This window comes from Solea solea, chromosome 16, assembly GCF_958295425.1.
Source record: "Solea solea chromosome 16, fSolSol10.1, whole genome shotgun sequence".
Classification (NCBI taxonomy): Eukaryota; Metazoa; Chordata; class Actinopteri; order Pleuronectiformes; family Soleidae; genus Solea; species Solea solea.
In genome coordinates this window covers 12,379,955-12,402,570 of record NC_081149.1, presented here as the reverse complement: position 1 = coordinate 12,402,570, position 22,616 = coordinate 12,379,955, and the positions used below count along the sequence as shown (strand labels likewise).

The 22,616-nt window shown below is 38.7% G+C and overlaps 1 protein-coding gene and 1 pseudogene across 1 annotated transcript; one reads left to right on the top strand and one right to left on the bottom strand.

Annotated features, from left to right (window-relative positions):
* The first annotated feature begins 118 nt into the window (after positions 1–118).
* Positions 119–6,856, top strand: LOC131475060 (uncharacterized). Its single transcript, XM_058652883.1, has 15 exons — positions 119–631; positions 915–1,038; positions 1,123–1,217; positions 1,522–1,656; positions 1,774–1,933; positions 2,121–2,284; positions 2,660–2,812; positions 2,935–3,079; positions 3,215–3,390; positions 3,533–3,694; positions 3,863–4,001; positions 4,083–4,222; positions 4,581–4,757; positions 4,894–4,932; positions 5,041–6,856. The coding sequence occupies exons 1-15, from the start codon at positions 581–583 to the stop codon at positions 5,491–5,493; spliced, it is 2,313 nt and encodes a 770-aa protein (XP_058508866.1). The 5' UTR covers positions 119–580; the 3' UTR covers positions 5,494–6,856.
* On the bottom strand, positions 5,899–16,572 carry LOC131475062 (myosin heavy chain, fast skeletal muscle-like; annotated as a pseudogene).
* Between the last annotated feature and the right edge of the window lie 6,044 nt (positions 16,573–22,616).

Sequence of the window (22,616 nt, the reverse complement as noted above, 5' to 3'; positions counted from 1 at the left end):
TTCCAGAAGGATTTTATTATTTAAATATTTAACAGTGATCATTGTACAAGCTTTGTTGTACATGTTGATCTCAGAAAGAACTTCCATACTCAAAATGATTTTTGAATAACTGGAGACTTTTGACTTGATCAATTTGCCCTTAAATTAAATTCTTAGGTCAAAGCACAAATAAATGTCTAACTTTTATCATTCAATGAGCTCGGGAGCTTCAAACAAATGTGAACCTTCTGTGAAGTGTAAGGCAGAACATGTACACCTATCAGTGAAAAAGATGATCCCTCTCCATGCTGAGGATTATGTTTTCATCTGGGATTACAGATGGTTATGTTAACACTGGCTGTGGTCTTAATGGCAATGGGTTAATACTCGGGACTTAATTCTATTTAAAAGCCCTTTGCCAAGTCGTATACTGTAGACATTTGGAGTAGCATCGATTGGGATCATTTTTATTGCAAAATGCAGTAGTACGAGACCTACTGAATGTATTCTTCACTAATTACAGGGGAGAAATTGGTGTAACATTCTGTACCACTTTGCAGTTTTATTAAGAACCTTTTCCAATTTTTGCACAATTTCTTTGATGGAATCTACTGAGATGGAATCAAAATCAGAAGCTACCAACATCGTGCTGGTGAGTCTGTAGCATAATACACATTTTTAAGTTGTTGTTTGGTTGTGTTTATGGTTATTGCATACTATCTTTGACCTTTACATAGAATTATATCCAAATTGTAGAAAATTATTTTCTAAAAATGTGTTTATTTCTTAATATTACATGTTTTAACATTTGTTCATTATTGGTCACATTTTGATGTTATATTTATATTATTTATATTTATCATTGATGCCTATTATAGTTCACCTATAGTTGTTTTTAATCGTTGGTGCTTATTCTTTTGTCCAATCTTGAACAGAAAACTGAACAGAAATCTCCACAACAGGAGCAGATCCTCAACACAACAAGCCTCTCACATCATAATCAAATGGATGGACAGCCTTCCACCTCGAGCCCAGCACATACCAAAACTAAACCTGCTGGTTAGTAGTTGCGTAAATTACATCTGTATCTGTATGTGTCCCTCTGTAGATTGATTATTGATTATTTCACCCCTGTTTCCTCAGGTTTAAACAATGAGGAGCCTCCCCATACCTTCGATAAGATGCAGGGACAAAGTCCCGGTGACATGAATTTGTCATGGCCAGGACTTAACTATCAGGTAGCAGACTAAAGGTTGCATGATGCTCATGTGGTATGATAAAAACCTTTATTTATAGGTAGGATTTAGCAACATTTATCAGTGAAGTTGAATGTTGCAGCTCACCCTTCCCTTCCAAGCATGTAGGAGAACCTATGGTAGCCTTCAGTTATCATTAAAACTCAAAATGTGTTTAAGTTGTCTATTAAAACATGGTGGTCCGACGTGGTGACCTCTGTAGAGAAGACCCACTACTGATAGATCATGCTGTGGTCATGAAACAGTGCACATCTTCTAGTCTCTAAAATGCGACTTGTTTTCTCAGAAACTTGGGCATGATGACCACCGTGGCTCTACACCCCACATCTCTGTAACTGAGAGTACTCCAGACAGAACCAGGAAACTTCAGGTACCCATCACCAAACTACAGGTACCCTCTCAGTGTGACAATTCCCTAAAGGTTTGTTCTATTCTACTTCACTCTTATTGCTTTTAATTACTACACTTCTGCTGGTGTGTTAATGTCATTGAAATTCTCATTTGGTCAAATTGTTTTCCCACTGTATTTGTCCAATAGGAAGAATTGCCAGATGAACAACAACGGTTGATGAGTATGATCTGCCATGGACAGCGTGGGCGTATGGACGATCAGTGCTGTTCCTTGGAAGCTAGCAAGAGTGCTCCTTGTACACCCAAACACACAGACGCAAAGCTTCCTATCAGCACATTAAATGCAGGTGAATCATAATTAGAACATATTTACAATCTTTGCCTTTTGAAACATTTGCCGAAGTGTTTGCCTCTTACTAATAATTTCCTCACAACAGCTCCAGTTTCAGTAAAGTTTTATATTTATTCAGTAAAGTTTCTGTTTATATTTTTTATGTGAATTATTTCTCTTGGATTTATATTCAATCTCTCCAGGTCCAGACTCTGAAAAGCTTTTTAATCTCTTGGCCAACACGCAGAGCCACAGGCTTGATGACCAGCGAATGACTCTTCCATCATTACCAGGGTTACAGAAAGAAAATGCCACATCAACAGCAGGAGATTCTGGCTACTTGTGTTACATGGTCTCTAAAGTTCAAGTGAGTAATTTTATTCAATTTAGGGAACCAAAAATTGTGGTGATGACAGCTTTGTCTTTCTTTGTGACACAAATATAACAAGAACAAATATTACACATGTATGAAATATCATCTATTATTTATCGGATGCTAAAAGCAATCATAACTGTAAAGAGTGGAGCATCTTCACTTGAATGGATGTTAATTTATTCAAAGTTTTAATTAATTTTAATTTCCAAACCTAATTCATTTTAGAAACTGTATAAAATTTTACAAGTCATGATATAATTTGCATAAACAAGACATCTAGGCTGCCAGTTTCTCTAAACAACATTAATTAATTAATTGAAAAAATAATTAAAAATACTGCTAAATCCTTATTGAATGCATTTTCAGGGTTCTAGAATGGAAGAACAGAGATGCTTGCTACCTCGAATCCAAAACAAGGATAAGCCTGTGTCTGATGCAGGCCCTCCACGCTCAGCCTCTTTCAGTCCCAGTTCAGACATAGAGCGACCAAAGAGTAAGGATAAAGCATCTCAAAAACCGGTATGCTCAAGTCAAGGGGTTTGCTGTCTGAATGTTAATTTTTGTTTTGCAATTGTGTTTGTATTCTTAACTCCAACTTATTTATTTACTTCCTAAAGATATCCTCTATTCTTCACATCTAGGTCTTGACTCCAGATGAACAAGATGATTTTTTTAACTTTGTGAGTAATTCCCAGCGTGGGCGAATGGATGAGCAGCGATGTGTCTTGAGTGTTAGTCCACAGTCTACACCCAAACACAAACCCAACCAGAGCACCATTCCTAAAGGTTAGAATCTAAACATGGTGTTTTCCTGTATTCCCTTTTTCATTTGATGTAGTCATATTTCATTCCACTCTCATGTCAAAAATATGGTAATTGTTCACATGTCAAGTCTAATACATTTCTCTTTTCATCTCCCAGGTCCAGGTTCTGAAAATTTTTTCACAATGCTGGCCAACTCTCAAAGCCAACGGCTTGATGATCAGCGAGCATCTCTAATTTCATTGCCGGGGATACAAAATGGAGGATCCACATCAACATCAAATGCTGCTGAGGTGGATGCGAGCTACTTATGTTACATGGTCTCCAAAGTGCAGGTCAGTAACTTGCAATATCTGATGTTAAAACAATCGGGAGTTCTGAATCATTTTGCTCTATGAAGTTTTGACATGTTTTTATAACAACACATCCCACCTCTTTAATCCAACATTTCAACTGAATCCCATTGTATTACCACAGGGGTCAAGGATAGATGAACAGAGATGCCCTGCACCCCAAATCTTTCAGAATATTGGGACCCCATCTGCTCAGCGTAAAGACCAGACCAATGCAGACACATCTACTAAAGCTCCACAGAGGTCTGCCTCCTTAAACCGGGACAAACCTGACCAACATCCGCCGGTGAGATTTCATACCCTTCAGCACATGGCACATTTTATAGAGAGGGTAATTCTCCCTATTATTGAAGAGGACAATGTTTAATTTTGTCATTTGGATTATTTAAGTAGCAGCTTATGTTGACCAAGCTGTGTCCCACTTGTCCCGCTTCTCTTCCTTTAAAACATTTAGGAGGCATCTCAAGCTGAGCAGAAGAAGTTCCTCCAAATGATCAGTCATGCACAAAGTGGACGGATGGAAGAGCAACGGTGCTCTTTACAACCGAGTAGAAGTACACCTGCCACACCCACACACACCCACGCAACAACAGGTCAGAAAAGCGCACAAAAGGTCAGGTATGTGTTCTCTTCCAGTAACAGTCACAGAAATAACTCTTGGTTCTCTGTAACAGGTGCAGAGGCGGATGCATTCTTCAAAATGCTTGCTTCCAGTCAGTCACGGCGTCTAGATGATCAGCGGGTTTCACTTACTACTTTGCCTGGGATAAGTGAGAATTCTGAACAAAAAAAATATATAAAGGCTGAAATCCCTGTAAGTTACACAGCATTGAAGTTAAATGAAGAATATTGTCAAATGTTGCCTTGTTATTTTTATGTCACACTCCCATAAGCAGGCACATTTGTACACTAAAGTACTGTAACTCATGGCAGAAACATTATACTTGGCCACAAATTCCTCCTATAGAATAATCATGGATCTGAAAAGTTTTTTTTAGGACCAACTTCATGGCTTTAAATTAATATATGATCTCAAAATCTATGATTTAAACTCTGGAACTGAAGAACAGTTGTGCACACATCTGGACTTTCTGTAGAGAATAATATATCACAACTATTATAATGGAATGCTTTTGACAACTCATTTTACTTTTTAATTTTTCTTGTGCAAGGCTTGTCCTCCACTAATCACTGTGGCTGAAAGTACACCAACAACACCAAGGAAGGGCCGACCAAACTCTCAACCCCAAATGAACAATGCAGACCCTGGCTCTCCCAACACTTTGCCCAAATCGGCTTCATTTAGCCCTGAAACTGAATACTTGAAGAATCTTAACTTTCCAGCACAGGTAAAATGTTCACCTCGCAATACAATTGGTCTGACCATTGGCTGCTTTAATAAAATGTAGTCTTTGGAATGGTGTGCATCCTGCCATTAATAAAGTAAATGTTAACCACTGTGAAAACTGATTTATTTTTTTAAAGGTAACACTGAAGGTGTCTATGAGTTTCACACCACAACAGGTGAGCTGTACTAAAGTTTGTGTGAATTTTCAAGTATTTGCCCAAGATTATGTTATCAAAAGATGTGTGGCTTCATTAATGCTTATTTGGCCCTTTTGTCTGTCAAAGGGACCAGAGAATGTTGTTCAACCATGTACATTCCCAGAGGTCTACCTGACTCTGGGAGCCCCAGGAGATAACTTTGTGATTCCGCTGAGTCCAGGACCTGGAAGACCTCTGTCCTTTAACTTAAACCTTGTCCCAAAAGAGGATGTTACGTCAAAGCATGACTCTCCAAGCTGTGGAAGTCCCAGGAAGGCCAATTCAAGACCATCATCTCCTAACCCAGTAGCAACCAGATCCTCAAGCCCACATAAACTGGAGAAGCTTGTGGCCAGCTCTACCGGTCCACTTGAAGACTGCATCTCTCTGATTGAGCAGAGTCAGACAGCCCAGTTGCAGAAAGGGATGGCTCAAGGAGGACAAAAGTGTAAAGGGAACCCTGGGAAGGGGAGAGAAAAGGTAGACCAAGGAAAGGGAAAGGGGAGTGGAAAGAAAGATAGGAAAGATGGTGGCAAATAGGCAGTAGTAAAGTATGCAACTATGTAATTATCCATTGACGAAAACAACAGAGATTAAATGTGAGGTATTGGAAACTGGCTTGAAATACAAAGGATTCAATAATAATCACAAGATTAAATTTGTAGTTTTTATGTGCCCTCACTAATTTCAGTGTTTTACTGTAAGCATAGTGTAACCTTATTTTTCTTTGACAGTTAATTGTCGCTCATATTTGCATTTATTATGCATCAGTGATGTCTTTGCCTTTTCCGAAAATGGACTATATAACATTAAAAACAAAGTAAACCTGACAACTGACAATAAGCCATTCATGATTATTATTTGTGAATTCACTTTGACATATTTTCAGACATGCTTTTAGATTAGATATGCTGAATGCGCTGAAAGGAAAACGGAACCCTAAAATAGTTTTCAACATTTATTGAAGATTTACAGAGGGAAATTCTCAACCGCTCTTATTGTATGACGTCAGTTGAAAGGCTTCCACTAAAAGACCAGCTGCATCTTATTCAGCAGAGTCACTTCCCTGAAATTAAGAGAGACAATTATTATTTGGGGGCAGCATATCAACAGGATTACTATACTGGTGGAAAATTGAATAACAAAATTACAATTGCATATATACTATGTATTGAATGTATTTGGCGTAATGGACTTTTTCCTCAACAGACATCATTTGACATGAAACAGTAGGATAAAACACAAGAGAGCCTGGCTCATGCTATTGTTCAGGTGTAAGGGTAGGCCACAATAAATGTGTGACATGTTAACCTGGAGAAGCATTTTATTCTGAGGAATTAGTTATTATAAACCTGTATACATGTTTCCTGTAATTTAATTTCTGGATGTGTTCTAATAAAGTGATTGACAAACAATTATACAGTAATATAGCAACAACAGAATCACAGCAGTGGGTATATATATATTTGTGTGTGTGTGTGTATGTATATATACATACATATGTATATATATATGTATGTAAGAATAAGAAAGTTACCTTTCCAACATCACGGCTCTTGGCTCTCAGCTTGTTGACCTGGGACTCGGCAATGTCAGCACGTTCCTGAGCCTCTTCCTGCTCATGCTGAACCTTCCTGAGCCTGGACATGTGAGTGTTGGCCTGCTCCTCCTGTGGAGAATTTACAGTTTTGTTACTTGATTTATTGACAATACACAACTCTAAATGTTTGGTCATGTAATATTATATTATGTTACGCACAGCCTCCTCAGACTGCCTCTTGTAAGCTTTGACTTTGAGCTGCAGCTTGTCCACCAGGTCTTGAAGTCTGCTCACATTTTTCTTGTCCTCCTCGGTCTGTACAGATAGAAAATTGTCACTTATAAAATGTGAAAGCAGAATCAATTTGTTATTAAAAAAAGGAGTGCTTTAAAATTATGCTTGCCTGGTATGTCAGCTCCTTCACTCTCCTCTCATACTTGCGAACTCCTTTAACAGCATCAGCGCCACGTCTCTGCTCACCTTCAACTTCTACTTCGAGCTCACGCACCTGTAATATGATTATAAGCAAAGAAATATCAAATTTGATACATTTGAAGCTCAATTTTATATTTAAAGTAATCTGAGACTTTATGTAAAGTTCATACCCTGGACTCGAGTTACTGGAGCTGCTTCTTGCCACCCTTCATGGCGAGGTTCTCAGCCTCATCCAGACGATGCTGCAGGTCCTTGACTGTGACCTCCAGGTAATTCTTCATCCTCTCCAGGTGAGCACTGGTGTCCTGCTCCTTCTTCAACTCCTCAGCCATCATGGCAGCCTGTATTGATCGATAGCCTCTTATTCATTTTAATCAATAATTCACTTGTTATTGTATCTGCATGTAGTTGACCAAAATGATTATAACAATATCATGTGATGACTCACATCAGTGATAGCCTTTTTGGCCTTCTCCTCAGCATTTCTTGCTTCCTGAACGGCATCATCTATTTCACCCTGAACTTGGACCAGGTCAGACTCCAGCTTCTTCTTGGTGTTCAGAAGACTGGTGTTCTAAATGTTTAAGAAAAGTTGTGTTTCTTGTAATTCTTTTAATAATTCCCTAAACTACTTTCTTCTTACTGACTGACAGCTAACCTGAGAGTGCAGAAGACCGACACGCTCACTAGCATCAACCAGCTCCTGCTCAGCCACTTTGCGACTTCTCTCTGTCTGCTCCAGAGCGGCTCGCAGCTCTTCAATCTCAGCCAGCATCAGACAATTTCTGCGATCCACCATGGCAACCTGTTCCTTCATGTCCTCCTGTCCTCTGAGAGCTTCATCAAGGTGCAATTGGGCATCCTGATGCCAACAAACAAACAAACAATGAGATAACTTTCTCAGTCACTTAAACGGTTAAGTCATCAAACAAAACTGACCTTAAGCTGTCCCTGGACGTTCCTCAGTTGTTTCTGGGCTTCAGATGCCTGCCTGTTGGCGTGACTTAGCTGAATCTCCATTTCATTCAGGTCTCCCTCCATCTTCTTCTTGACTCTCAAGGCATCATTCCTGCTCCTGACCTCAGCATCGAGAGTGCTCTGCATGGTGTCAATCACCCTCTGGCTGTTCCTCTTGATCTGCTCCATCTCCTCATCCTTCTCTGCCAGTTTCCTGTCGACTTCACCTTTGACCTGGTTGAGCTCAAGCTGAACACGGAGAATCTTGGACTCCTCATGCTCCAGGGTGCCCTTTAAGATTAATGAGTAAAAGTATAAGCCAAGCTAAAATAACTGCTCTTTAATTATAACAAAATACTTTTTAAATTAGTCAAGTTACTAATGTCACAGAGCACCATTAGCATCACATTAATTTGCTGCAATAACAAATGAATAAAATGAGAGGAAATACCTCTGCCTCCTCTAAGGCAGTTTGAATTTCAGCCTTCTCACTTTCAACAGACTTCTTGGCTTTTTCAAGCTCATGGATGTTTTTTCCAGTTTCACCAATCTGTTCAGTGAGATCTGAGATCTCCTCTACATAACAGATACAAAAGGACACACATTGTTAGACTCTTCACAACCAGTTGTAAATCATATGTTTGCATTGAATGTACATGATGTTGTCATACGCTGCAGATTCTTGTTCTCTCTCTTCATAGTCTCCAGCTGATCCAGAGCCTCCTCATAAGAGTTCTTCATCTTGAACAGCTCAGTGCTGAGAAAGCGAGCCTCCTTCTGGGCTCCTTCCAGTTCTGACTGGCTTTCCTCATACTTTTGTTTCCATTCTGCAAGGACCTAGATAGTTTATAGGTTGGTTAAATGATAAGCTATCAATAAAATGTAAGAATTGGCTTTGATTTTCAGCATAAATATATTACCTTATCAAAGTTCCTCTGCTTCTTGTCAAGGTTGGCAGCCATAGAATTAGCCCTCTCCACATCAATCATGAGGTCCTCAACCTCACCCTGCAGCCTCTGCTTGGTCTTCTCCAGGGAGGCACACTTGGAGTTAACAGCCTCAATGGATTCCTCAGCATCCTGCAGACGCTGGGCAAGCTTTTTCCTGTCATGAAGAAGAATGGTATTTACTTATGCAAAAATATTTTAGGTTGTATTAATATATTTACATATATATAAAAAAGGTTTCATGTACTTGGCCTCTTCTAGCTCCTCAGTGCGCTGGATGGCATCAGTTTCATACTTGGATCTCCACTGAGCCACCTCACTGTTGGCCTTGGACATTCCTCTCTGCAACTCGGCCTTAGCCTCCTGCTCCTCCTCAAACTGCTCTCGGAGCAAATCACAGTCATGGCGGGCAGACTGAACAGCGTGGGCCAGAGCATTCTTGGCCTATTCATCATAAGAAGCAAAAGGAGTGTTAATTAGATATAATACATTTAAGCACATTTCCAAAATAATAAATTTTCCCCCTTTGCCCTTCATTCTATTATATTTCCCTTCTCCTTTATACAAAATTATTTAAAAAAAATTAATAATGGCATTACTTAGATTTCCGCATTCTTTTACCCCTGCTCCAAACGCAAGACCATTGTTATTCAATACAATACAATAACTTACTGTTCCTTCTCTTGCTCAGTGAGTCTGTACTGAACATTTGTTTGAATATCTATCTTTAGCCCCATGTTTTCTTAAAATCTAATCAACCAATCAGGCCTCCGATATAGTATATAACCTTAACTGATAAATAGACACATTGCATTATCATGCATATGATCGACAGTAAAATCATGTACCTTCACTTCCTCTTCAATGTGTCTCTTTAGCTCTTCAATCTGCTGGGTGTAAGCCTGTTTGCCTCTGGTGAGCTGGGAAATAAGAGAGTCCTTCTCCTCAAGCTGACGAGTAAATTCACCTACACGAACAGGTAAGAAAGGGATTTGAGTTGATTTTGTCACATATGTGTTTAAAGTTTTTTCCTCTACAACAGGACACTGACAGTATTCTGTAAAGTATACTTACTCTAAATAAAAAAAACTTAAGGAAAGTGGCATGGGGTTACAATTACTAAGGAAATTATATATTATTTATATTATATAAATATATATTTTGTTGGCATCAATAACTGGTTTTAGTTGGGGGGGGCATATTATGAGACACATATTTTCTTTTAATTTTCCAGGTACAGTATATTAGGTAGACAGACATGCAGGTTTATGGGCCCTGTAGACTTCCATTCTCGTTAACATAGTGTTAAACACCTAAGTGTCTTTGAATACACACCATTCTCTGTTTGCAGTCTTGCCCTCTGTGCACTTATATCACTGAGCTGGCGAACATTCTCATCATTTTTGGTCTTAATTTCACTTAATTGATCTTCAAGAGTTCTGCACATTTTCTCCAGATTAGCCTGAAATTAAAAAGTAAATGACATCGTAAGGTGGAGACTTGTTGAATACTTATGTGATCATCCTGAATATTTTTCCTTCCTAAAAATAGTACACACCTTAGCTTTGGCAACAGCCTCCATGTTGCTGGAGAGGTCATCAATCTCCATCTTGTACTCGCTCTTCTCCTTCTCCAGCTTCTGCTTGACACGCTGGAGGTTGTCAATCTGCTCTCCCAACTCGGCAACACTGTCGGCCTGTTTCTTACGAAGAGCTGCTGCAGTGGATTCATGCTGCAGGGTTGCTTCTTCAAGGTCACGACGCAGCTTCTGGAACTCAGCCTCTCGCTTCTTGTTCATCTCAATCTGAGCAGCTGTTGCTCCTCCAGCTTCTTCAAGCCTCTCACTGATCTCCTCCAGCTCCCTGGAGAGGTCAGCTCTCTGCTTCTCAACCTTAGCTCTAGCAGCCCTTTCAGCCTCAATTTCCTCCTCCAGTTCCTCAATACGAGCCTTAGGAACATCAAGAAAACGTATTGAATAGAACACATGTTTCTACCTCAGTGAATCAACTAGAACATATTTTTTACCTGGAGTTCCTTGATCTTCTTTTGAAGCTGAATGCTAAGGGACTGTTCATCCTCAATCTTGCTGAGGAGCTGGCTGATCTCAAAATCTTTCCTTGATGAGGAATTAAACAAAAAAGCCATTAATCATTTCAGTTTATTCTGTTGTTATGTGTTACATGCCATAAAGAGGATTGATAAGCTTAAACAAAAACCTACTTTTTGATTTTCTCATCAGACTGCTGCTTGTCATTCTCCAGATCCATAATGGATTCCTGAGCCAGTTTCAGATCTCCCTCTAGCTTCCTCTTGGCTCTCTCAAGGTCCATGCGGAGCTTCTTCTCTTGCTCCAGGGAACCCTCAAGCTATATAATAATAATGGTATTACATTTTCTTGAAATCAAGGATCATGAGATTTCAGTGAAAGAAAAATCAGAGCAATTGTTACTTACATCGTCCACTTGTTGTTCCAGCTTTATCTTGGCCTTGGTCAGACTGTTGACTTTGTCTTCCTCTGCCTGGAGATCATCCAGAGTTTGCTGGTGGGCCTCTTGGAGGGCTTTCTTCTCTTTGCTCAACTTGGCAATGGTCTCATCTTGAGATGCCATTTCCTCTGTCAGATTTTTCACCTAAAAATGGTTTGGAAAGTTAAATATTTCCCACAAAGTTCAATAAATAAGCACATGGCATAACGCTACATGTCTGTATGTTACCGTATGACAATTATGTAAAAGACCGTTCAAATAAATCATACCTTGTTTTCTGTGGCATGTTTCTCCTTCTCCACTTTAGCCAAAGTGAGCTCCAAGTCATCAATGTCCTTCTTCAGCTCAGAGCACTCATCCTCCAGCTTCCTCTTCTTTGCAGTGAGTTCTGCATTCATTTCTTCTTCATCCTCCAGTCTCTCAGTTGTCTCTTTGAGTTTGGCCTCGAGCTGGATCTTGCTCTTAATGAGCCCTTCACACCTTTCTTCAGCATCAGAGAGATTCTCGCTCTCCTACAGAGGGAACACACAACAAGATATTGAATAAATACTGAACACTTGCACATTTACAGAGTAAACTATAGAAACTCCACATTTTTTAAAAAGCATGGAAGAAATGTAGAGACATTCACCTTGTTATTCATGCCAGTGTGATTCACATGGAAACCACATGCTTTTGTATACTCACAGATGCCACTTGCAGTTGCAGGTCATTCTTTTCTTGCAACAGTGACACCATCTTCTCCTCCAGTTCCTTCTTGTTGGCAAGGGCTGTAGCCAGGTCTGATTGCATTTTCCCATAGTTCTCCTTCATCTGTTGCAGCTCCTTTTCTGTCTCAGCACTCTTCAGAAGAGGCTTGATCTTGAAGTACAGATGCATCCATGGCCAGTTTTTCACATTCATGAATGAACGGACGTTGTACTGGATGGTGAAGATTGCATCTCTGAAAATAGTGAATTTATTTGCATGTAATTAAGCAAGTGTTGTTTTCGTTTACCACTTCGAAAATTTAGATTTTAGAAGTTTAGAAAGATATAATCTTACCTCCTCTCCATCATCTTAACAAACTCCTTCCTCATGAGGTGTCCTCTGCAGAGGGCCTGAGTCATGGTCACCAGCTCAGCCAGTTTCTCATCTCTCATCTCCTCCAGGGTACCCAGCAGACCAGCTTTAAAGAACACCTTGTTGCCGAATAAAGGAAACATTCATCAGTAAATATTGATACTACTACACATAATGTACATACACCAGCGCAACCATGAATATTGTTTATAGACTTGTACCTTTGTGTGCCCAAACTTGTACTGAGTGTGGTCCACATCAATGGAGCCCAGCAGCTTCTCTGAAGCTTTCTTGTTATCAATGAACTGTCCCTCGGGGATGACACTGGCATTCAGAACTTTGTATCAACAAGAGAATTTTGTCAGTTATTTGTACTTCACTAATTGGTCTTGGGTCTCTCAACTGAATTGTTCGTTATGAAAATCACCTCTGCTTAAAGTCACCGTAGAGGATTCTGCTGGGGAAGCCCTTTCTGCAGATTCTGATGCCCTCCAACACACCGTTACACCTCAGCTGGTGGATGACCAAGAAGTTCTCCATCTTACCTGGAGTTTTTGATTCATTGGGAATTAGGCAACGCACAAAGTGAGGGTGAGTGCTCCTCAAGTTGGTCATCAGCTTGCCTAAGTTCTCCTGGAAGAGTAAAGGTTTATGGCATAAAGTAAACCAAACTGATTGAACTTCATCATAATCTTGATATTATGTGGATGTTTAAACGCACCCTGAAAAGAGCAGACACAGTCTGGAAGGAAGCACCCTTCTTCTTTCCACCCTTTTTCCCACCACTTGAAGCATCTGTGAAAAATTAGATAGATAAATAAATAAATAAATATGACTTAGTATATAACTTCCACTGTTGAGGTTCATTTCCTGAAGGAAACCACATATTTTGAAAAAGTTGATTAATGCATTGCCAGACTGTACTGTAGTTACAGTATTTTCTTCATACCATCAGATGCAGAATGTGATGCATACAGCATAGCCAGCAGTTTGTTTGAAGACTTCTGGTAAAGCTGAACCACTGAATCGTTCAGGGGGTCCTTGTTCTTGTCCAGCCAGCCAGAGATGTTGTAGTCCACTGTACCAGCATAGTGAACCAGGGAGAAGTGAGCCTCAGCCTTGCCCTTTCCAGGCTTTGGTTTTTCAAAGGCCTTGGTCTTGCCAAGATGCTGATCATACAGCTTGTTCTTGAAAGAAGTGTCTGTTGCCTTGGGGAACATGCACTCCTCTTCAAGGATGGAGAAGATGCCCATTGGCTGAAAGGTAATGATATATTACAGATAATTAACATTTCCCCTTTCTCTCAGAAAACAGGATTTCAGTTTTGCCTGACTGTCTTACCTTCTCAATCAGCTCAATGCAGGCAGCCAAGTCCATACCAAAGTCAATAAACTCCCACTCAATGCCTTCCTTCTTGTACTCCTCTTGCTCCAGGACAAACATGTGGTGGTTGAAAAACTGTTGCAGTTTCTCATTGGTAAAGTTGATGCAGAGTTGCTCCAAGCTGTTGTACTGTATTTAAAAAAATAAATAAAAACAAAGATATATGTATAAATATATATATATATACAGTATATATATGCAGTTTTGAATGGCAACTCAAGTGTTCATATAAAGAATACTTGCATCAAAGATCTCGAATCCGGCGATATCCAACACTCCGATGAAGTGTTGTCTTGCTTGCCTTGTGTCCAGCATCTCATTGATACGGATGACCATCCACAAGAACATTTTCTCATAAACAGACTTGCACAGAGCCATGGTAGAATTATTCACCTGAAAATAGAGCAACATTTTAGGAACCAGTTTATTATTGTTTTGTCATTGATTAATTGACATCTTAGATTCCCTCTGTCTTTGTACCTGTGGGACGGTCTGACCTTTGGTCACCATCTCATTTCCGACCTTGACTCTTGGGTAACACAGAGCTTTCTGCATATCAGCTGAGTTCAGGCCCATGAGGTAAGCGATTTTGTCAGCCACTGATGGAAAGACAAATCTTAAAATCAGTGAATGCTCATGTTTTGAATAATGTGTATCATTTATTTCAGAAGACATTGTTTGAAGACATTGTTATGCAATTTACCCTCATTGCCATCAGGTTCAGCCTGCTCCTCACGCTGCTTCTGCTTGAATTTCATGTTGCCATGATGTGTTACAGCACCAGTCAGCTTGTACATGCCCATCTTTTCCTCTGCAGTGAATCCCAAGATGTCAATAGCAGTCTGTAATTCAAAACACACAGTCACTTATTCTGACACTCCTCTGATATTATTCAATCAATTATCATCTTACATCTGTTGCCATGAACTCATCCACATCATTGATGCTCTTGACAGTAATTTCACCCTGACTGATCATCGGATAGTCATAGGGGTTAGTAGTGATCAGAAGGGCCTCTGGAAGAAAGTAGAGGAAGTGTATTTGCTACTACTTTCACTTAGTATTTTTCTATTTGTTTGTTATAACATACCCAGAACCTCTGGCTTGTGGCCAGTCATCAGCTGATAGAAGATATGGTAGCTCCTCTCAGCAGACAACTGGAAGGTGACACGGGATTTCTCCAGCAGATCTGTAAGTAATTGAACAATTTTATTTATTTGATTATTTTTGATGTATTTTGATGTGCATCAAACAATGCAAGAGATATTTGTCTTCATCATGAAACAACACTGAGACTCACATGTTTCAATGTCAGCGGAGGACAGCTTGCCAGAAGAGCCAAAGTGAATTCTGATAAATTTACCCTAAACATTTATCAGAAAATATATTGTTTTTTTTATTGTTTATTATAAACAGCGTTAGAAAGTTACAGTTTGCACATTCCCACAAAATAATGACTTACAAAAAGGGGAGGAGTTGTCATTTCTCACAGTCTTAGCATTACCGTAAGCCTCCAGGAGAGGGTTGGCTGCAATGATTTGATCTTCCAGTGAACCCTATATAGAGTCATTAGGAGGTTGAATTAAACAAAACCAAAATCAAGTATGGCAATAGTTTTAGTTGGCAACCAATTTACCTGCATTTTGCTAGCTGACTCTTTCTTTCCAGTGACTGCAATTGTTGCAAAGTACTGGATGACACGCTTGGTGTTAACAGTCTTTCCTGCACCAGATTCTCCACTGAGGAATTAAAAGACAATCCTTTCTTACTGCAGAATAGCCATTACGGTACTAATAATTGTCCTGACAAGTTGCATAATACTCACGTGATAAGGATAGACTGGTTCTCACGATCTAGAACACAAGCACACATACAGTTACAGCTGTAGTTTAGGTTGTTTTTCACGCATCTCCTGAAATGATGTGGTAAAATAACCAGTAACCAGTATCATGAACTGATAGGCATTGTCAGAGATGGAGAAGATGTGGGGTGGCGCCTCAATCCTCTTCTTGCCTGTATGCATTAACAACCTGAGCATCGTACACAGGAAGCCACTTGTAGGGGTTCACGACGACACAGAACAGGCCAGAGTAGGTCTGTGGTGTCAAAAAGAGAAGCAATATTACAGCTGGTTGAACATGGAACATGGATGAATTATGTACAGACTTTAAAAAGATGCAGGCACATACCAATAACAATAAAACTCACGTAGATCATCCATGATGCAAAACGCTCTTTGAGATTAAACAGCACACCTGGCTCATTAAGGTGGGTCATCATGGCCATGTCCTCCATTTTATCATATTTAGGAGGGTTCATGGGACAAATGTCATCCTCTTTTACAGTCACAGTCTGAATAGGGAATACAATATAAGTTTACAATTTGACCTGTTATCTATATGGCTGCCCTTTCTGTGGTAATTTGGAAAGTGTCATTTTACCTTTCCTGTAATTGTATCAACGGTGACTTTGCCACCCTCTCTTTTGACGAGTTTGCCTTTGACATACATGTCCTCAGTGTCAGTCACAAAGTAGGCAGTTTTGGCATCAAATGGGGTGTTCTGAGCCTCGAGCCTCTCCCTCTCGGGCTTTCGGAGGTAGATAGACGAAGGCCCATAGGCCTCCATCTCCGCGTCTGTACTCATTATGGCCCCTTAAAAGACTGAAAATAAGAATAGGTCATACAGTGTTGGTTTAATATACAGCATGTGATGTTAATAGGATTTTTCATGCATGTAATTTGATTCAAATTATACCTGCTTTAGTCAGAACAGAAACAGAAGACTGAACACAGCCAAGTCTGTTCTTTTGAACCTGTTGAGAAATGATCAAGCCTTGGGAAATAAATTCATTGAGCCCATATTGACTTCAGAATGCATTCATTCAACATTAAAAAGTGTAATTAATCCTTGATGTAATTTAAAAACTGCAGGTTGGCGTCACATTTTTGTGTTGAGTACCATAGGGATCATGTATGTATGCAATGATCATAATGAAATGATGCAAACAAACACATTCCTACAGCAATCATCAAATGTTATGCACTCACCTGAGTTGGAATCCTACCAGTTATTGAGTGCCAAGAGGCTTCTTTTATAGAGGGAGGACTGTCTTCACAGTAGGTGTGCCTTTCTCAATTTGGTCATGTATTCTTGTCATGTTGTTGCTAATCCTGTGACATTCACAGTCATTGTATTGCTGTGTGTGTTCACTTGTTGAACTAGGTATTTGTTCTCAGGGTCTAAAATAAGATTAGTAAGTACTTAAAATTCTGTAAAAAGATATTTAGTTACAATAACAATTACCTTGAAGATTAATGTGCAAACACAAATGCATTAATTTCAGTTTGAACCGGACACATGTTAGTGCTGTTGAAGTCCAATTCCTATATGTTGTTTTATAAAAAAATAAAGATGATTGCTTTGTTGTGAAAAGGCATGGTAGTGATAAAATTAGGATTAACCTGTGACTAATTCAGTAAATAATTCAAATAATACACATTACAGAGGTTAAGAATTTGGATTTTAAACAGTAAATGTTGTTGATTTTTATAGTTACAATCTGTCAATCAATTTTAAATATTATTCATGCAAACAATTCTGCATTATTTATTCCCCCAGTTTTGGAGAATCATTCAAAAGTCACTGATCTGTCTCTGATTGACACATCAGATTTGGTAGGTCAATTTTTTTGTAATATAGGGTCAGAAACATTCATAGCCAAACAAATTAGTGTCATTATAGACTTATGTTTCATATGTTTAAATTTTCTAAAATGTATTTTTAATATATGTTATTTTACTCATTCAATATGATGCTCGTTAAATATGATGCAATAATTAGTAATTTATTTGTTTGGGATGTGTTGAGCTATTTATAATACTTAGAGAGTTGTCACCCATGTATAAAATTTCATTTGTGTTATTAGTAATGCTCTTACTGAAGTATGTCATGGCAGGCACAGGCTGGGGTTTTGGAGAGGCATGTAAATGTCACTGGTACATAGTTGCAGTTCCACTACACCGCTCCGATGTCTGAGATAAAATTGAGGCTGAGTGCCATTCCATAAAAGCTGAAGAGGGATTATATATCACCTTGGAACAGAATGAACGAACATTGGCCATCCTGGCGAGGATAAGACCCAAAATAAGTACCGTGCCAATAAACAAGATGTTAGAGATGCCAGAACTGTAATACTATCAGGAATGACAGGCCTGACTAAGATTAGTGCATGTTTAAAATTGAATGAATAATCAGTGCAGGAGAAGCTTCTCTTTTTTTCTTTTTTTTTTGATTTGTTTTTACAGCTTGAGGATTGAGTGAAGGGGTCTTATTGCCTTTTTTGTTTATTTAACTGTCTGTCTTAAAAAAGGAGATGACCTTCAGGAATGACATACATTTGACCTCAATGGGCTATTGTGCAAACATGTGTTGCCATGCCTGTCAAGAAGGGTCAAAGGTTTTCAACAAACCTGGGGCATGTGTTCATTGTGCTATTCAAGTAAGTTCAAAGTCATTTTTTTAGTCAACTTGAGACACTGTGCTGTGCTTAGTTTTCCAATTTAGATTGTGTTAGGTTGATCTACAGCCATTATAGACCTTAAATGAAATAAAATACAGTGTGATTTATCAATATTTATATTATGTTTTAGGACATATCATCTTAAACTATGAGAGACAGGAAAAACTCTTTACTTACTGGTTGGGTGATATGCTCAGCTTGCATGTTATTATCCACTCTTGCATTTTCATCCATGAGTATGTCTAAGATTCAGCATTTTCAGTACACATAGTCCCCTTAATGTTTTTTCATGTTTCATTCATCACAGCATGTGTAATCTGTTAATCTGTTTTAAGTAGGCTATGTGTTGTTTTTTTATAAGGTGAAGACAAACGTAAGTAGGAACAGATGTCCTGACTTACCTTTTCTTTTGTATGACCTTGAGTCTGTAGAGCTGAGCCTCTGCGCTAAGGTCATCAACTGAAATAAAACACTCCATGTTTGTCTTTAGAGAAGGAGCCTTGTAAGGTTTAAAAGGTCATTATACTTGTTAGAGACATAGTACGAACACCAAGGATTGGTGTTGGTTGAGTTCTCTTTATTTTCTTTTGTTTGATGTAGAGTTTCTTGTATTCATCAGAATGAAGGGCACAGACAGAACAGTGGAGGAGCTGTAGTGCACTTTCATTTAGGATCCATGTAGTCACCTCAACTGAACATTTTAATTTCAGATGAAATACTTGATGATAAATAATAATGAGAAAAAGAAAGTTGGAGGTAGTGAGCCAAAGACGTAAAAACCATTGCATGTCATTCAGTAGAAGACATTGAACAAGAATAACTCCCACATTTTCATGAGGCACGAAACAATATTACACCCGTTTGTTGTTGGTTTTTTTGTCTACATGAAGAGTTATGCTGAAAAGGGACCAGGACTGACTCAGGTCATATTGACTAATTCATCCACATTACAGTTTGCAAAGATGCTATTGTTTGCTTTTTTGGTCCTTACCTGCCCTGTATGACATGGCTGCCACACACTTAAATGGTCTACCAGCAAGAATGACATACCATAGTCATATGGACTTCTGTTGTTAGTCCATCAAGTTTAATGGCTCAGCAGCTGGATGACGATTATACCATGAACAAGGCATTACTGTAAGCAGAGCAGAGCTCTGAATTACACACAGCAGCAGCAGCAATCTGTATTTATGTTTGTTTTTATCTGTAGACTAAGCAGCCTTAGGCTTTCAATTCTATAAAGGCTTAATATGTTACGAAGCACTTGAACTTCTTTTACTCATTTATGACTCATTTATATGATGTATTTTTGTCCATTCATCATATTTGATTCTTTTCAAGCTATCTTTCATTGGCTAATACTGATAGGTCACCTTAAGTCTCCATTTTAAAATTAATTTTTTTTTTATAAGAACAGGTCAAGTGTGGTCAAGGTCAATTTGATCTCTCTTTTTTTTCTTTTTCTTTTTTTTAATACTCTGCATGTTCTAAAAAATAATCTCTGGATAATTGATGCTAAAATATTGAAAATGTTTCCTCTCGAAATATTTTAGAATGGATGATTTGCACAGACTTGGTTTATTTTCTCCCATCTAAACAACCACAAATAAATCCAGCTAGTGGTTGGGTTTGGTGGATTGGTGGTTCTTATTTAGCAAATATAGAAGGATATATAGGACACACTATGTTTGTTGTTATTTCGTATTTAAACAGTTTTTTTCCCCTCACTAAAATGTATTTTTTATTGATATTACAGTTGGAGACTGACACACGTAGTCACTGAACCACAGCCATTTAAAATATTGATAATGTTATTATTATTATTATTATTATTAATAATAATAATAATAATAATAATAATAATAATAATAATATTAACAATAATAATAATAAAATCAAATGTGAACTTTTTTTTAAATGAATGATTCTTGTAAAATGTCCTAATGGTACTGCTATAAATTTTTAACTCTGACTGACCTTTTTGTGAGCCAGGATTCATTTTGTGTAAACCAGTCAACACTGTGTTTATGAATGGGCTGTTTTGGCAATCAGTACTGGTCATAAATTTAGAGCGCTATTAGGATTCCGATAATTTTTTTTACTGATTGTCACCTCTCTGAACACTCAAAGAAGTGGGCACACTTGCCACTAAGTCTTGACAGTAGAGTACATGAATTCCTGCAAACGTTTAGAGCTTACATTAAGCCAATTGTTATTCTGTAATTGTGAGTGTCTCGCTATTACAAATGCCACGCGTTCACTGTTGAATCCTAACATGCTAGAGAGCATTGTGTTAGTGGTTTCAGTTTTACATTCTTTCAATTGATTTGTGTTGGCTTAATATAGAAACCGTCTCTGTCCACACCTATTTTCACTTTAGGAACTGGATAGCTAATATAGCTGAACTTCAGCTGAATAATAGTCAACCAGCATATACACCTACAATACATTATAGAGATTATGCATATTAAATGTGCCTTTCAAAAAAATTACATGTATGAAATGTGTTTTATGTTATAAAACTGACTAATTAAACTAGCAATGCTCAATTGCACATCCAATGATTCACTGGGTGAAAATAAACTTACTTACTTACTTTATTATTTGTAATGCATTTCCTTATAGTTTAGTTGTAGTGTTTGAGTGGCAGGTGTGCCTGTTTAATTTTGAGATCACAACCAGTACAGGGTTTCACTGTTGGAGAAGCATCAGAATGTCACTGGTGTATGTTTGTAGGATAAACATGTCTTACATATCTGAGACACCTTGCAAACTGCACACTGCAAGGGAGTCATATTTCCCCTGGAAATGTAACATAAGAAGAGAGGTCGTCTCAGATAAGTCCAAAATAACAACAACAACCTCACAAAACAAAAGGTTTAGATGAAAAAAAAGAGTTTACGTTTATGATTCTGATGATATTTGACCCAATTATAGTGGTACAGTTAAGGATGATTGCCACTATTCCCTTTAATGACATAACTGTTAGAGTGTTTGTTTTGGTGTTTAAAATCATACTGGCAGTATATAAACAAGAACAAGTGAAATAGGAATGTTTGGCAGAGAGAGGGGAATTTAGCAGCCATGTCTCTATTCTGTATGTTTGGCCTTTCATAACTTTAAAGTTCTCGTTTCCATTTTGCACTTTTGTTGTGTTTGTCATGATTTTTGTGGATTAAATATTTTTCTTTAAGGCTATTGCAAAATATTTTCAGTATCACAACCAAGAGTACATTATATTACATTTAAGCATTTAGCAGACACTTTTATCCAAAGCGACTTATAAGAGAAGAATAAGCTACATAGAAGAAGTCTTGGAAAGAACTTGACTTGATAGGAACAGTGGACTTTTGGAGGGTGAGAGTGCAGAGGAGGATGTAAGTGCAGAAGGAGATAGTGCAGGGGTAGGGTAAGTGCTAGGACAGAAGACGCTCTTGGAAGAGCTAGGTTTTCATGACCTTCTTGAAGATAGACAGGGAGGCCCCTGTTCTGGTAGTGGAATGACACATGAAAAGAGTCTGGATTGTATTGTGCGGGGTGTTGTCCTATCCTTCTGTGAGAACAATCCTTTGATGAACGGAGTAGTCGAGGGGTAACGTAAGCCTTTAGAAGAGCATTTAAGTGGGTGGGAGCAGACCCATGAAGCACTTTGTAGGCTAGCATCAGTGATTTGAATTTGATGTGGGAGGCCAGTGGAGCTCAATGAACAGAGGGGTGCCCTTTTAGGCTAATTGAAGACCAGGCATGCTGCCGCGCTTTGGACCATCTGTAGTGGTTTTCACAGCACAATGCACAGCCTGTTAGCAGGGCATTGCAGTAGTTAAGGTGGGAGATGACCAGCACCTGTACTAAGAGTTGGGTAGCCTGTAGACTTTGGTACGGTCTGATATTTTCTTATATTGAATAGAGCGAAGCGACCGAAGCAACACGATCTGTAAAGGTCAACTGGTCATCAATCATGACACCCAAGTTTCTTGCTATCTTGGAAGGAGCCACAGATAGGCAATCAATATTAGTGCAGATATTATGATGTATGGTTGGCTTGGCTGGGAAGACCAGCAATTCAGTTTTGGAGAGGCTTAGCTGAAGGTGATGGGCTTAGCTGAAGGTGATGGGTGTCGTCAGCTCATTCTCTCTTTTCCCCGGTCCGAAACACATGAAGCAGAATGGATCTCTGCTTGTCTGACTGACATCTTTCAGTGGATGTCTGACCATCACTGAAAAATTAATCTTGACAAGACCAAGTTTCTATTTCTTCCAGGAAAGGGCTCTCCCACCACAGACCTGACCATCACCCTCGAAGACTCTGTGGTAGCACCCTCTCATACCGCA

Bases quoted from the DNA above. Each gene is read 5' to 3' on its own strand.
- LOC131475060 (XM_058652883.1), top strand. From the start codon at position 581: ATGGAATCTACTGAGATGGAATCAAAATCAGAAGCTACCAACATCGTG. The intron at 2,813-2,934 runs GTATGCTCAAGT...CTTCACATCTAG, and splicing joins ATAAAGCATCTCAAAAACCG to GTCTTGACTCCAGATGAACA. The intron at 4,933-5,040 runs GTGAGCTGTACT...TGTCTGTCAAAG, and splicing joins TGAGTTTCACACCACAACAG to GGACCAGAGAATGTTGTTCA.